Here is a 17,055-nt window from a genome sequence, read left to right as displayed (position 1 = left end):
CTTTATCTGCTGGAGATGGGCCTAGTTTGGTTGTGGACACCTCCAGGATCCAAAAGATGCAAGGGCTAGGCTGCTGATAAAATTGCGACGTGTTGCGATTGTTATATACAGTAAGACCTTTGGTAACGTGTGCTGTATAACAAGTGCTCCGTCCTATTCCTCTGCTGAAGACACCGCCACTTCACACGTGAGAATGGATTGGGGCAGAGATGTGACGATTTACTTAGTCTTATGTAGGGAGGGGGGATTGGAAAGATACATTCTCGCTCCAGCATCTGGAACAGTTCAATTCTTCACTTATTTCACTGTTAGGAGTATGGCTTGAAACACAATGCCCTGGCAAAGCTCTTAGCTACAGAAAAGAAATGGTGGGACAATATGGGGGGGGGGGAAATGTTTGTAGTGTCCTGTAGAGTGACCCATCAGATGTGTAACCAGTTTAGGTACTATCAAATAGCATACAGAAGTGGCAGCTATTTCTAGTGCATTAATATGGATATATTACATTTTTATCACATGCAACGCATCACAAAATGCTCTCGAAGTGGGGGTGGGATAATAATCACTGATTTAGAGGAACTTCCTCGAGTAACGGATGTGTCTCTTGGAGCAAGACAGTAAGCCATCTTCCTCTGTTTACATATAAGTATATGTGCGAGACTGGATTTCAAATTCCCAGTCATCAACTGAGGCTTCCAAAGCCAAAACTCTAATGTCCACAGTTGGCCTCAACTATGGGCGGTATTATGATCATTGATCAGACATGAAAATCAACTGCACTTGACAGTGACACTGCACCTTATTTATCGCTTAGCATAGGGCCACAGCACTGGCAGGTGCGGATCTACTGATTTAAAAAACAAAAGGGGTTTTAAAAAGAAAGAACAGCTGTATGTAGTGGCGCCGTCAAACAATACATTGTCTGCAATGTGATGTGGGCCACACTGAAGTCATTTGATTTTTGAGAAAAGGGGATTAAAAAAAACCATCACATACAAAAACACACAATCCCTGCCCGAGTGTGACCTTCACAGGCAACAAAACATTCATTTATATCCCTACAAACAGTTCAGGTGCCTTCTGCTTGGCGAACAAGTGCACAGCAGGAATCAGCTCAGCATGATACATACCCCTATATAATTATTATCCCCACCCACCCCCATTACGTCACTCCACAGACGGCCAAGGTTAGCAGATACCATATTCCAAGCTGCTCAGACATGCATATTGTGAGACATCAAGACAGTCTTTCTGCCTGACCGTTAAAACGCGCACACAGACCGGAAATGGTTGACTGGCTCTTTTGTGGGTTTTCATTGCCGTTCAGTCATGCAAGTTCAAACTAAAACAGATACAAATTGATACATAAGGCAGCTGCTCATCCAGTTGCCCCTTTTCTTTGCCCCCACAGGGCCCAGTGTGGGAAAATGCAGGTACCATGTGCACCACGCTCACAAGAACACCGTTTGGTGTATTGTGTGGAGTCACACCAACCCGCGAGTGTGTAAACCTGCTGCCTAACAAAATAGAACGCAGAGGCATTACCAGGGTTCATTGCAGGGACTGTAAATAAGCTGAGCAAGCAGTTCTTGCACAACTGGTGAGTACTAAGTGACAGAAAATTGGAATTAAAAGACTTGTAAGGTCTCAAGGGCAGACAGTTTACCAAATGCAGGTTAAAAAAAAAAAAAAAAGCTGAGCGTAACATTTTCAAGAGGAGAAATACCTGCAAATTAACTCTGTTTGACTACAGACTATTAAAGCACCATTTGTACATTTTGGAACAAAAATGCAGTTTTCTACACAAGTCAATGCAGTAGCTAATGGGTGCAGAAACCCTGGGGGGGGGTCAGCGATCAGTGGTCTACCTAACATAACGCACCTTTGTTTATCCGCTAAAACCAATTGCAGTGTTAAATAAAAATTGAATATGTAAAAATACTGGTTAAATGTGGGTCATTGGAAGCAGAACAGAGTCTGTTTCACACAAAAAATAAAAGGAAAAAACATGATTGTTCTCACATTGCAATGCACTTCAGTATGTTTCTTATACTGGTCTCAAGTGACTTCAAACGGATTGCTCAAATGAGGCTGGAAATACAGGGCAATGCAGCATCAGACAAAAATAAAAATTACGACATAAGATGCTGATTAGAATCTAAAGCTTATAAAATAACCTAATACAGGCCATTATAAAAACAAGGAAATAATAAGAAAAAGCCCTACTAGGGCTTCAGTGCAAACATTAAAAAAGCAGCTGTGGCCTTTCCCTCAACCAAAGGGATTGGCAGCAAAAATATATAAACAGGGTGTCCCTGGTAATGCCTCAAAATACCCTTTGGGGGCTAGCACTGGCCATGACGGCCCAGTCTTTTTATTTTAACCATAAGCTACCCTCAAAAACGAAGGGAGAGAAATAATCTCGCCCATTTGCAACCAATGTTAACTCCAACACAACTCAAATTACTTCCTTAGCCCACAAATATGAGAACTTATGGGTACTGGTTGGAAGTATTGAGGTGTAGAGGTATTAGCATGGAGAACGTGGAATGTGTGACTCGACACCACCCCCAGATCCAAAGCTGCTGTGTCCAAGCTGGAAGGACAGGCGAAGGTGGAGAGAGAAGCTGAAGCATCCGAGTCAGACAAGGAGGCTGGTTTATTGTGTGTTGATCCCTCGGGGTTTGTGCACCAGGAGGAGGTGAGGGGACATTATTTGCGCCTCATTCTCCATCTCTATGAGCCTCAGAGGCATCAGCCCGGCAGATTGGACATGTGCGGTTTGACTGTAATGAAAATAAACCAGATGTAATCATTTCCAAGGTAGGATGAAACTCAAAGCTTCTAAGAATGTGAGTCAAACACCAGGCCTTGAAGGCCAGAAACAGACCAGAGTTTATGGACATTCTTGGACACAAGCATGTTAATTTAGGTTGCCTTCTTAAATTGGATATATCCAGAAATCCTGGCCAGTTTGCAGCTAGTGTTCAACACCTCACACTAGTAAGAATTCAGCTCATGAGAACCGTATCTTATTGTAAATGTACTCGTATATGACTGAACATTTTATGCTCCAACTATTACAGATTAAAATGTGTCTTTTAGGTGACTGAATGCAGATAATATCAAAACATTGAGACATATTTTACGCATATCCAGCGCTTTCAGTTTCATAATCTACTTTTACTAGACAGCCTACAATATGCTTCTATTGTTCAAGCGAAAAGTCTATGAATACATAGCTCTTTGTTGACATGCCTATTTTTGCACAGTATGAAAAGCAATTGTTATGCTCAAATTCTGTTTAAGGTTCTTCTCCTTAATTACACAATTCAGGCGAGGGATGATGTAGGGTGACCACATGTCCTGCAAAGGGACTTTAAGTCCCGGGCCCTGGGCAGCGTCAATGAGAAGTCTGAGTGAAGGAGGTCTCAGCCAATCAGGATAAGCAGAGTGCCTCCTTCACACCAAGCTCGGTGTAAGCTGCAGCCAGCACCAGGTTTGTGTGACTGTGTGTAATGCCTGGTAATAGAGGAGTTAATTCTCTGAATCTACTCATCAAATATAATGATTGTATGTATATTTTTAAATCTGAAATCAACATGTTTCCAAGGCTTCCTAATAATAATTAATAAATAAAATACACGTGTGTGTGTGTGTAATCTCTTCCGCTTCATAGTGTGTCCCTGAATGGCAGAAAAAAAATGTGGTCACCCTATGATGTAGCCCAAGCTATGTCTTTAACATGGCTTTTTGTAAAGAGCCTTATGGAGTATATATAAACATATAAAATATATAAATAATGCATGCTTTTATGCATACATATATAAATTCCTCCTTTAAAAGTTCACAATTATTGTGTAAGAATCCATTAATCATGTGTTCATAACACGGAAAGCATAAAAGGAAGATTTGAGGTAGCTGTTTGACAGTAATGACACAGGGATTGTCATTGGGAAAAAAATGCGTCATTGATACATTAATACACTGTTGTATACAGTAATGTAGGTTAGCACTAAGAAAAAAAAAACCAACTTATTTTATATTTATTTTGTTCCAATAAACCTCCTTTGTTTGTCAGCCATGTGATATTTTGGCAAAAGAGTTTCTGCTTCTTAATTTCACTATACATTATGAAGAGCCAAAGCCAGTGAGTGAGCATTTACTGCAAACAAATTTGTAGAGGAATTAGTGAGGTTTCTTCAAAGTCTCTTCACACCATGAAATATACATAATAAAGCTGGAAGAAATTATAACATAATTGATAGCACAGTCAGAAAGTTTAAACCACAGCTCTCCCTGAAGTTAATAATCCCAAGAAGTCAGATGGATTGTCTAGTAGGCTACTTCTGAGCACTGATGAAAGAAATTGACCTACCTTAAGCCATTTATCAACACACTTCGCATGGAACTCGTGATTACACGGCAACACTCTGAGGAGCTGCCGGCTTTCAAAGTCACTAAAGCAAACCACACATCTAAGGGGAAAAGAATAGGCTTTGTTTATTTAAGCTTGCATTCCTAATAGCCTACACCAAAATATAAATGTATTAATGCTAAGAACATTTTCTGAACATAGAAATACATTGTCATTCTGTGAAAAAACACCTTGCATCTACATCTCATATCTAGTAAATGAGGTGGACAAAGACAACATATGCCTGTAGCTTAATAGGTCATTGTGTGTCTGTTCACAAGATTCAAACGCCCATTCAACAGGAAGAGAGTGCTGGTTATATCAGAATCAGATTTGCTGCCGTGGGATGTTGGAGACAACATGTGCTACAATCACAAGCGTTGCTCCGGTCAGAAAACTCTGAGAAACCAGAGGACAGACAGGGTCGGCGCTACATTTGAGGTAAAAATGCAGCTGGAACAAATTGGGCATCCTTTAGTCATGAGGTAAAAGCAGAGACAGGGGCTTTCTATTAAATATTTTACCCTAGCTCACACCTGCAGATGGCAGTGTATGACAGATTGCCATGCAAGGTTTTAGACACCTTTGCTCTCTTTGCTGCACACACCTGGTTATCCAGTCTTACTTCACCCAGACCTACACAGGTCTACTGAAGTTTCCTCAGAGACTGTACTTTGCTAGGCTTAAACATTATTTCACCAGAGACCAAACTTATTTTAATGCATTCGTTCACATCATATCTCCTTCCTTAGCTACAAGGTCATAATTCACTCACAGTGTCTGCTCAGACTGGTGGCTCTCAGGGTTAAAGCGGTAAGAAGGAAGCTGCTCAATGTTGGCTTTGGTTAGTCCCCGTGGTTTAGCTTCCCCCAGACGTTCTGCTAGATTCAACAATGCCTAAAACAGATAAAAGTCAGTTTACAAGCCAAAGAAGAGCTTGGCAGTAACAGTTTAGCAGGCAAGTACACAGTATATTGCTGGAGGGTCGGAGCCAACTCACCTCATAATTCTCCATCTCTACATCATCCACATCCAAATCTAGGCTTATGGCTGGACCAACAGAGGTGGGAGACACAGGAAGCATGGAACTGCAAAGAGAAAATGCCATTTAAATCCTCTTATGGGGATGGCATTAGGATATCAATAGAAAGGCATGCAATGCCATACTTACAGAAAGTAGGGTAGAAAACTTGGGTAATACGAAGGAGGCAGAGGTGGAGGTGGCAGTGGTTGCTGTAGGCGATACCGTTGGGCATTCAATCGCCGTGGCATCAGATGAGCATATGGCTACACATAAATTAGCACAGTAGACAAGCCATAAATATACACAACTAAAGATTAACACTAACCAATAAAACAGTGGAAATGTGTTAATGGAAGCAATAATTGTAATGAGCCACAGAAAATTAAGATTTCTTCTAGAAAAACTGTGTTACAGTGCCACTTACCACTGGAAAGGAAATATCCTGGTGCAGTGCATCATGGGAGAGGTAATGCATGGGCATTGAATGGGGCAGTGCAGGCACAGGGTGTGAGTGATGGAATGGGAAATTGCCCATGTGATGCTGGTCCCCCCGAACATCCAACTCATTCTCTATCCTCTGCAGAGGCTGAGGTAGAAAGAAGAGCAACACTGTTCATATTGTTTGCGAAAAAGAAAACCTGCACATTTTAGAATGTTAAACATTTAAGATGCTATTCTGAACCTCATACAGAACAGCTCTATAGTAGGGCATATTTACTGAAATGCCTTGTTTTAATAATCATAATTTATAATGTAGTACATTGAGAACCCAAACCACCTCACAGGTTTAACACAGTAGTTAGAAAACCTTGTCAGGAGGATAAAATGAGAGTTAGTTGATAATACCAAATCTACTAATGCATAGAATTGTGCATTAAACAGGGCCAGCTCAGACATTCTGGCTGAATAGTCTTTCAGGCTGAATAGTGAAGTGAGAAAGGTTATAAAAAAAAAAAAAAAAAAACTCCCTTTAGTGAATATACCCCAATGTGTTTGCCATGGTTTTCCAAATTCGTTGCAAGCTTACCAGTGACCAATAACAGCTTCCATGCTAAATTATACAGCTAAACACAATGTCCTGTAATAATCCTGAACAAAATATGCAGTATAACCTGCACTTACCATTCTCTGGGGCTGCACTGTAACAAAGGGGGCAAGTGAAGCCAGATGGGGAGGCTGTTGTGGAGGCATTGGTGGGTGCGGGTGTAAGATGTAATGTTCTCCGGACAGCAGGGGGGGAAATGGCTGGTATGAGACAGGAAGCTGCTGCATTGTGCACCCTGGAATCAGCTGTTATGGGAAAAAGAAAAAGGTGCTTAGGGAATAAACCAGGCATTCATCCAAACACGACTGCCAGTATAACAAATACATTACCAACATGATGACAGAGGACTCCAGGTTACAAAGCTGTACCTCGCTACCCTAAGTCACAGGGGACAATATATGGTGCATCTCCCAGATCCATAACCTAGAGAAGACTATTTCCCCCAAAAAGTAGTCCATTAGAAAGAAGTATTGAAATGTTGTTTATAGGAGCTGTCCATGCAGCGCTATCCGGTGTCTCCTCCTTTAAAGTATTATGTTATTATTGAATCATATAAGTATGAAAATGAGAAGTGTATAACCAAAGATGGGAACAGTGCTTGTTTGGTCTCTTGCAGTATGTCAACTAGAGCAGCACATGTAGGAGTAGGTGGCAGATTGTACAGAATTTGCCAATATTCTGCCTCTGCGTAGCTTCAGAAATATACTGCACTGTACTGGCTGTGCTAGAATAGCAAAACACAGCCACATAATACACTGCTAAACGTACTGTCTACATAATTAAAATCAGTTTGCATGTATAAGATAAAGGTACATAAGTAAAAAAAGAAACATCAAAAAGTAAACTTAAGCCAAATAAATAAAACATACCCTTTTAGAAGCCCAAACAACAAATTAAAACATTTCACGACTTGTTCAACAATGTACAAATCTGTATTAAACTGTACATATATTGTTGCTATGACATATCCGTTGCTCTGCCATCATGCACTTCGATTTTCAGATCCCACTCACCGGAGGGGGCAGGCAGCACAGTGGGTAGTGCTGCCCACTGAACATGACAGAACATGCTGGCAGCTGCTGAGTGCTGCAACCTGGGATGTGCTGGCCAGTGTGCAAAGGGAAGCCTTGCGTTGTTACGGTTGTAACAGTGTATGATAAAGGGACAGGTCCCTGGTGCACCTGGAAGATGAAACAAAAAGAAACAACCCAAATTAATATTTTGTAGTGTTTATGCTAAACATCTCTACTATTGGAACATATGTATAGTGTGATGGTTTTAAAGTACTGCCAGCTGTTTAATCATCCTGAAATGTAACATCCCAATCTCTTGCGCTGCATAGGTTCCTCTAAAAATTAGCTGATGTGAACCTACGTAGAAGCATATTAGACAAGGAAGTAAGCCTAAACCTCCTTGAATACACATGCTTATCACATACACGGATCCCCATAACACAGTGCAGTTTAGGATACATTTCAGAAAAACATTTTAGTGAACATTTCAGAAAACAAACTTAGTTTGTCAATGTTACCTGCTCATGGAGGTCGACCATGAATGGCGTCTGTTGAGTGGAGTGTGTAGCAGGATGGAGCATTCGTGGTGGAGCGCTGGTGAGGGCAAAAACTCTACGATCATCTACAGGAAAAAAGGCAGGCCTCACAAAACTATCATCCTGTACAAAGACACTCTGCTGAGGTCTATCCCTCCGTCCCCACTGGCGCCTAATCGGAGGACTAAAAAAGTATGACAGAAGATGAGAGAAGGGAAAAAGAGGGAGAAAAAAAAAATGTTACAATAGAATTCACATCTTTATTAACATAAAAAACAAAAACCACTTGCGTCTGTATAGATATGTCTAAGGTTGACACACAAAAACATAAGGTAATTATATGGGCTCTCTCATTTGTATATGTCTGCTGGCTAGACACAAACATTAAAAACACTTGGTTGGTGTGATATCAGGCATCTGGGTGTACCAAAAATGTGACAGAGTAGGTAGCCAACATCTCAAGAGCAGTGTTCCCTCTAAGCTGTGCGCTTGTGCGCGCGCACATAGCTTTAAGAGGGAGCGCACACGAACAAAAATTGTGCGCACAACCAGCAGCGTATCGGACGGGGGGGGGGGCGGTCCACTACTGGTTGTGTGCACGGCACCCCTCCAGAGACGGACAGTAATGTCCGCCGCTAGAGGTGCAGGCTCAGATAGAGGAAGATCAAGGATCTCCCTCTAACCGTCTTAAAAAAATCAAGGGACCGGGAGGTCTGTTAATGCAGACCTCCGATCCTGCTCCCTTGCGATGTACGCGGCAACTGATGTTGTGTGTCGGGATTTGATGTCATATCCCGGCGCACAGCACTGAAGCCACGCCCACCGCCTCCACTGCACTGGAAGGAGAGGACACAGAAGAGGAAGAACGAAGAGGAGGAGAAGTGACAGTGACAGAGAAAAGGTAGGAAAACATTCTGTGAGAGTGAATTAGTAAGTGTGTGAGAGTGATGGGTGTTATGGTGTAGTTTAATGTTTGTGAATGAGTGTGTGTGCGTGATAGCATGGATGTGTAAGTGTGTGTGGGGGGGGGGATAGCATGGCATAGGGAGGCTGTAATCATATTCTTATCATGCTCAGGTTCCAGCATGTACTGGCTGCCTGAGCATGATAGGAGTGAGATTGCTGTTAGCAATTATATTTTTTTGTTCAATTTTGGTGTGTTAACCACACCTTTATTACAAGTAAGTAACACACCAAAATTGGATAGAAAAATTTGATAACAATATTAATATATATATATATATATATATATATATATTAATATTGTTAATTGCTAACAGCAATCCCACTCCTATCATGCCCAAGCAACCAGTACATGCTAGAACCTGGACATGATAGGAGTGTGATTGCGGTTTATCATATATATATATATATATATATATATATATATATATATATATATATATATATATATATAGTTGATTTTTTGTCTAATTTTGGTGTGTTATTTTTAATCAGTGTTTTTATTTTTGTTTTTAAAGGTGTGTGTGGGGGGTCATTTTCGGTTTCAGTCAAGTGAATTCTAAATTTTCAGGTCCAGAATTTTCATTTCGGTGCATTATATATATACATACATATATACACACACACACACACACACACACACACACACACACACACACTAGGCCAGACAGTGAAGTGGTAGGCCTACACCACATCAATGTTTGGCTTAGTATATAGTGATTGGGGTTATGCTGCATTATTGTCAATGTCTGGCTCAATGTATAGTGATAGGTGTTGTGTTGTACCACTGTCAATGTGTGCCTCTGTATATAGTGATAGGTGTTATGCTGTACCACCGTCAGTGCATGCCTCAGTATATAGTGATAGATGTTCTGCTGTACCATTGACAGTGTTTGCCTCAGTATATAATGATAGCAGTTATGCTGTACCAGCCTCAATGTTTGCCTCAGTATATAATGATAGCAGTTATGCTGTAACACGGTCAATGTCTGCTTCAGTATATAGTGATAGGTGTTATGATGTACCACCGTCAATGTCTGCCTTAGTAAATAATGATAAGTTATGCTGTACCCCTGTCAATGTTTGCCTAACGATAGAAGCTATGCAGTTTTAAAGTGTGTGTGTGTGTGTGTGTGTGTGTGTGTGTGTGTGTGTCCCACGTACAGGATCCGCCCCAGGTGCCAAATACTCTAGGTACGTCCCTGCGCACAACAGTTTTTCCCAATTTTTTTTTTTTTTTATCCTTTATGCGGCCTGGAGCCTCCGCTCTTGATTTGCTCATAATTTACTTATGCAGTCAGAATTTCACCTTTAAAAAAACATTACAGTAAGTAATACTGTTGTGCAACTAATACTACATTATTACACTATAATGTAGTATTATTAACCATGAGCGAGCTATACCAAAAATGTAAATTTAACATTTGCAGAAGCATATTGTGCGCACAAAATTTTGGCTCTGGGAAAATTTTTTACATTTTCTGCGCACACCACCAAAGAAAAATTAGAGGGAACATTGCTCAAGAGCACTTTTTTTTTTTTTTTTTTATTGGGTGGTGCCTCTTCCAGAGCCCCGCAGCTCCTACCTTTGTCTGAGTTGTGCAGTGGTGCTGCAGGGCCCCAAGAACCTCCGCTGGTTAATGGGGGCTGAGGGAGGCCACCTATTCACTGCCAGCTCCCATGGTCGCATTTGTGACGTCGGGAAGGCGGAGTGGTGAGAGGGGCTTCCACAACACGCCGTATCTTCACACCTGTCGTCGGCACTCTGCCAAAAAGCAGACACCCGTGAGACCCTAAACCTATGTTTCTCTTTGATCTGTGTGTCATTCCATTACAACATCACAGGTTGCAGAGCATATTAAAAAGTTGTACCTACATCGTTTCCTGTCACTACGGAAATTCATATTCACCTCCGACATATTTGAACAGTTTTGGTCCACCTCAACTGTGGATGCATTTTTCCCATATGAAGGAAAAAAGGTATCATTAAACTTACACAATATCACCTAATTCTAGAACTGGGAAGTCCACAATGCCTTATGGTTTGGAGCAACTCATTCTAACTGCACACATGTAACTACATTTTACACTTGGTTAATGTTATACATCTTCCTGCCCTAAACTTGGATATTGCTATATAACAAGTACATTATAGTGAGTTCTAGCTACCTATTCATAAGCAATGTGGAAAGGTTATTTCATAAGATACTTCAAACAACAATGTTGCAAACAAAAAACACACAAACCACAAAACAAACAAAAAAGAACTGCAAGCACCACAATCATAACTCAACATGGCAATCTCAGGAAGCCAAAGAGCCTTGGGAGACCACTGACTGGCTCTAATCCAATCAATACACAGTGGTTCTGGTATAGCCAAGAAAAAAAATCTTAAGAAGCCAAAACATGAATTAGGAGTTTTTGAAAGAATTGTTATACATTCCACAATGCTGCCACAAAACTACGGTAAGTTATCTTGTTCAAACTGAGACTTGTCTGTCACTCTTGCATTAGCTACTCATGGTTGAGTAGAAATCATTCTATTTATACAACGTATACTCAAAGCCCCATATTTCAAGAAGTTACACATCAGGTTACAAAGATCCAGCAGTCTGCAAATATTCCCCAAACTCATGATTGCCAAGATTGTTTTGTGGTTAAAGAGCACAGATCATTAAGGATACAAAAATTACTCAAAATGTATATCTGATATTAGGCCAATCATAATTGTATCTACAGAAGGGCACAAATCAAAGTTGGGCAACAATAAAAGTGACTTAAAAGATAAAATCACAGGAACATATGTTTATACAAATTTACCTTGGAGCACTTCACAAGTAATTGAATCTGAAGCCACTGCTCAGTCTACACTTTAAAAAGACCACTCCAGCCATATTTGATATAAAATGTATAGTGGGGTCCATTTTTTTGTCGTTATATAAAAAACACCTACACTAATAAGAAAGATGTGTACCCCCCAACCGTATACTTCCTGCACATACTCAACAGATTTTCTATTAAATTCAAAATTAGATTATAATGCATGCTATTAGTAACATAGTAACATAATTCATAAGGTTGAAAAAAGACCAAAGTCCATCAAGTTCAACCTATATACATATTGTGTCCCTACTGTGTTGATCCAGAGGAAGGCAAAAAAAACCTTATGAAGCAGATGCCAATTGCCCCATACCAGGGGGAAAATTCCTTCCCGACTCCAAATATGGCAATCAGAATAAATCCCTGGATCAACGTTCTGTCCCTATTAATCTAATATCCATAACTTGTAATATTATTGCTTTCAAGAAACACGTCCAGGCTCCTTTTGAACTCTTTTATTGAGTTTACCATAACCACTTCCTCTGGCAGAGAGTTCCATAATCTCACCGCTCTTACTGTAAAGAACCCACGTCTGTGCTGGTGTAGAAACCTTCTTTCCTTCAACCGTAGAGGATGTCCCCTTGTTATAGATACAGTCCTGGGTATAAATAGGTCCTGGGAGTGATCTCTGTACTGTCCCCTTATATATTTATACATAGTTATTAAATCCCCCCTAAGCTGTCTTTTTTCCAAACTAAATAACCCTAATTCTGATAATCTTTCTGGGTACTGTAGTCCTCCCATTCCCCTTATTACTCTGGTTGCCCGTCTTTGAACCCTCTCCAGCTCCACTATATCTTTCTTGTACATTGGTGCCCAGTACTGTACACAGTATTCCATGTGTGGTCTGACTAGTGACTTGTACAGTGGTAGAATTATTTCCTTGTCGTGGGCATCTATGCCCCTTTTGATGCACCCCATGATTTTATTTGCCTTAGCAGCAGCTGCCTGACACTGGTCGCTACAGGTAAATTTACTGTTAACTAAAACTCCTAAGTCCTTTTCCATGTCAGTCGTCCCCAGTGTTTTCCCATTTAATACATATTCCCAGCCTGGATTTTTCTTCCCCATGTGCATAACCTTACATTTATCTGTGTTGAACCTCATCTGCCACATCCCAGCCCAAGCCTCCAACCTATGCAGATCCATTTGTAATCGTGCACTGTCCTCTATTGTGTTAACCACCCTACAGAGCTTAGTATCGTCTGCAAAGATTGATACTTTACTATACAATCCCTCTACAAGGTCATTAATAAATATATTAAAAAGAATAGGACCCAAAACTGACCCCTGTGGTACCCCACTAGCAACAGTAACCCACTCAGAGTATGTACCATTAATAACCACCCTCTGTTTCCTATCACTGAGCCAGTTACTTACCCACATACACACATTCTCCCCCAGCCCAAGCATTCTCATTTTATGTACCAGCCTTTTATGTGGCACCGTATCAAATGCTTTGGAAAAATCAAGATATACGACATCCAGCGATTCACCCCGATCCAGTCTTGAGCTCACCTCTGATCAGGTTAGTTTGACAGGACCGATCCCTTGTAAACCCATGCTGATATGGAGTCATACACTTATTTTCATTGAGATACTCCAAAATAGCATCTCTTAGGAAACCCTCAAACAGTTTACACACAACAGAAGTTAAACTAACAGGCCTATAATTCCCTGGGTCACTTTTTGTCCCCTTTTTGAATATTGGCACAACATTTGCTATGCGCCAGTCCTGGGGAACAGACCCTGTCACTATAGAGTCCTTGAATATTAGAAATAGGGGTCTGTCTATTACATTGCTTAACTCCCTTAGAACGCGGGGGTGAATGCCATCTGGACCTGGTGATTTGTCTATTTTGATTTTTTTTAGGCAGCACTGCACTTCTTCCTGGGTTAGACAGGCGACATGTACTGGGGCAGTTATCTCATCCTGCTGTATATTACCTGGCATTTCATTTTCCTCTGTGAATACAGCAGAGAAGAATATATTTAATAGATTAGCTTTTTCCTGATCCCCGTCTATAACTTCTCCCTCATTACTTTTTAAGGGGCCAACGCTTTCATTTTTAACCTTTTTACTATTTATATAGTTAAAGAACATTTTGGGGTTTGTCTTACTCTCTTTGGCAATGAGTCTTTCTGTCTCCACTTTTGCTGCTTTTATCTGATTTTTACATATTTTATTTTTTTCCCCGATAGCTTTTTAGTGCTTCCTCACTGCCTTCCTGTTTTAGTAGCTTAAATGCCTTTTTTTTGCCATTTATTACCCCATTTACATTTTTATTTATCCACATTGGTTTTCTCTTGTTCCTGACTCTTTTATTCCCATACGGTATGTACCTTTCACAGTGAGAATTTAAGATATCCTTAAAAATCTCCCATTGAGCGTCTGTACTCTTGTTTTTGAGGACATTTTCCCAATTTACAGTGTTAAGGGCTTCTCTTAGTTGATCAAACTTTGCCTTCCTAAAGTTCATGGTTCTTGTGGCTCCTCTAAGAGTTCCCTTATTGAAGGACAAGTTATAATGTATCATATTGTGATCACTATTTCCTAGATGCCCCCTGACCTGCACATTAGTTACTCTGTCAGGTCTGTTGGTTAATATTAAGTCCAGTAGGGCGCCCCCTCTGGTCGGGTCCTGTACCATTAGGGACAGATAATTATCCTTACTTATAGTCAGAAACCGCTGACTGCTGTAGTTCCAAATAATTTCAATGAGAATGCTAGATTATGTGCAGGAAGTATACTTAAGTATGCTTCTGGCTTACACTTCCTGGAAGCAAGTGAGACAGTAAAGAGAGTATAATGTCCCTGACACCCTCACTATAGAAGAGTGCATATTAAACTCATCTGTGAGTACTTTAGAATGCACTCCTCCAAATCAGGGAAAAATAAATAAAAGCACCTACCTGACACAGAAGAGCCCGACCGCCTCCATGTGGCAACTATACTTGCCACTGATTGGCTGCTTTAAGCCAATCCATGGGACGACTTTCCACAGATGAGCACAAGCCCATGCCTGCAGTGGAGCTGACTGGAGGAGAGTACATCATGTGCACAGAGATGTATTCGACCAAACACATCTTCTGCATGGCACTTAGCTGGGGGTTGGGCAATGGGGACAAATGCGTCGCTCCATGCGTTTGCAAAATGGACCACGCAGCCATCATTTGCCGATGACAGCTGGAGTGCCCCTTTAGGAATGCATGAACCAAAACCATAGGAGCCCATGCAAAACTAGTTCCAACATCCTTTAAGAACATAAAAAGGACTAGATTGTCCCTTTAAAAATTTAATATATGCTTATACAAACATTTGCTAGTACTCAGTATCGCTGGAGTGTACATTTTCATCTTATACATTTATTCTCCACACAAAAGGCCAACTTGTCACTCACTTGTTTGTGTTTATTTCGATACATATGAACACATCTAAGACCCTGTGTTCTGGCACATTATTTCTGGGGAAACTATATTAAACTGACTTTCTAAACTATATTGGGTAACCCGTCATATTGGGCTGACTTCAACAGAACTGCTCAATTATACCCTTGTTATAAATATTAGAAATTTAAAAAAAATACTTGTGAACCAACTAAGGAATGTATCATCCACTTTAAAACAGGTCAACTAATGAACATGGATTAATGAGAGTTTCTTAGTGAGCACATTTTATGGTTGTGTGTTTGTGCAAGGAAGGCCTGCAGGTATCCGCTAAAATAGAGCAAGATAAAGTATTTATGCAAAGTTTGCATTAACAGTTCCAGGTAGGAGACTGCTGTGTCACAAGTTTAGAGTGTGAAAGACCATCTTTGCAATGGAAATATACAGGGCAGGAAAACAAACCTAAGTCAAGAAACCAGGGCTTTTGGTATTATTTCTAGAAATGTGTCAACCCAACAAATCCTTGGCCCACTACTTTAATATAAATGTGCAGAATTAATTTACACCACATTAGTGTCTGTACAATTTGACTCCATGAAGGTCTATCAGACTTCACCCAGTTAAGGTCATAGAATTAAGTTAGGCCTGCTGACCAATCACAAACAAAAGGGAATATGATATACCAAGTAAATAACTTTCTAATTGAGATTAAAAAAAGTTACAAGAGCAAATGGGTTGTGTTGCCATTTACACACAACAAAAAACCCAGTCAAAAACTAGGGGTGTCACCAAATGAGTACAATGGAAAACGGCTCTGATGAGCCATAATATAGTTGGGCATTGACACTAAAATTAAACAAAGTAACCGATAATTGCTGCAGCCTTACATGCCTGTTTATTGATTTGGAGGTTTACAGCTCTAGACACAGGAGGGCTGGATATGCCGATGATTAACATCTCTTATTATGTGTCCATTAAGCCGTTCAAACAGTACCACGGATTGCAGAAGACCTGTCTGGAGGACACAACCGAAACAGAGTAGGGAGAGGCTGTGTCTTTAAGAGCAGCCTGGACTCGGACCATGTGCTCAGCAGGAAACACAAAGCAACAACAAAAGAAACTACCTTCTATTTCCTCCCGCAGCAAGGAGAGCATGCAAACCACTAGATCGCCAACACGAACCCAAATTCTCTCACCCGTCCGGTCACCAGCCGGTCCCGGGGGCCACGTAACGCGGGCACCGAGAGTGCCAGTAAGGACAGAGACCAGCGAGACACAAAGGGAGGGAGAGCGGACTACGGAGGGGCGGAGGGAGGGCTGAGGAAAGAAAGACAGCAGAATAACATCATGACACGCACAGTGACCAGCACACGTGTGGCAGCCCTACCGGAGAGATCACCCCGACAGCAGTACCCGAGTCATGCCAAACCGAGCGCCCTGCTTACAGACAAAGAGCTGCAGCAGCACATGGGCAGGATGTGAGGGAGGGAGCTGGGGACTGAAGCCAGCACATTCACACGGTATACACGGGGGGAGTACAGCCCGAGTCTACGGGCTGCACGGCGTGTCACCGCACAGGGTAGCTTCTGGTCATGACAGTATACAGTCTAATTATCAGGGGACACAAGGACGCTGAGATCATTACAGCGAATAGGTGTGCAGCTAGCAGCAGGGCGACCCTGACCTAGTATAACAATAGAGAGGGCGCAGAACGGACAATTACAAGTCGAAACACGAATAGATCCAGCTTCGTATCCTGATGTAACCCTTTCGGTGGGTTACAATGTAGC

At 41.2% G+C, this 17,055-nt stretch overlaps 1 protein-coding gene across 1 annotated transcript; it reads right to left on the bottom strand.

Moving 5' to 3' along the window:
* Window positions 1-2,723: 2,723 nt before the first annotated feature.
* On the bottom strand, window positions 2,724-10,688 carry LOC149299440 (RING finger protein 44-like). The gene is made up of 10 exons (XM_089486135.1): window positions 10,585-10,688; window positions 8,018-8,219; window positions 7,500-7,667; window positions 6,564-6,731; window positions 5,866-6,027; window positions 5,589-5,704; window positions 5,418-5,505; window positions 5,193-5,314; window positions 4,379-4,478; window positions 2,724-2,786 (listed from the first exon to the last, which is right to left on the bottom strand). The coding sequence occupies exons 1-10, from the start codon at window positions 10,686-10,688 to the stop codon at window positions 2,724-2,726; spliced, it is 1,293 nt and encodes a 430-aa protein (XP_089342261.1).
* Window positions 10,689-17,055: the final 6,367 nt, after the last annotated feature.

This window comes from Sceloporus occidentalis, unplaced genomic scaffold (assembly GCF_023333645.1).
Source record: "Sceloporus occidentalis isolate IW3139 unplaced genomic scaffold, rSceOcc1.0.p SCAF_28, whole genome shotgun sequence".
Taxonomy (NCBI): Eukaryota; Metazoa; Chordata; class Lepidosauria; order Squamata; family Phrynosomatidae; genus Sceloporus; species Sceloporus occidentalis.
Note: the sequence above shows the minus strand (reverse complement) of the source record. Positions and strands in the feature narration are given on the sequence as shown.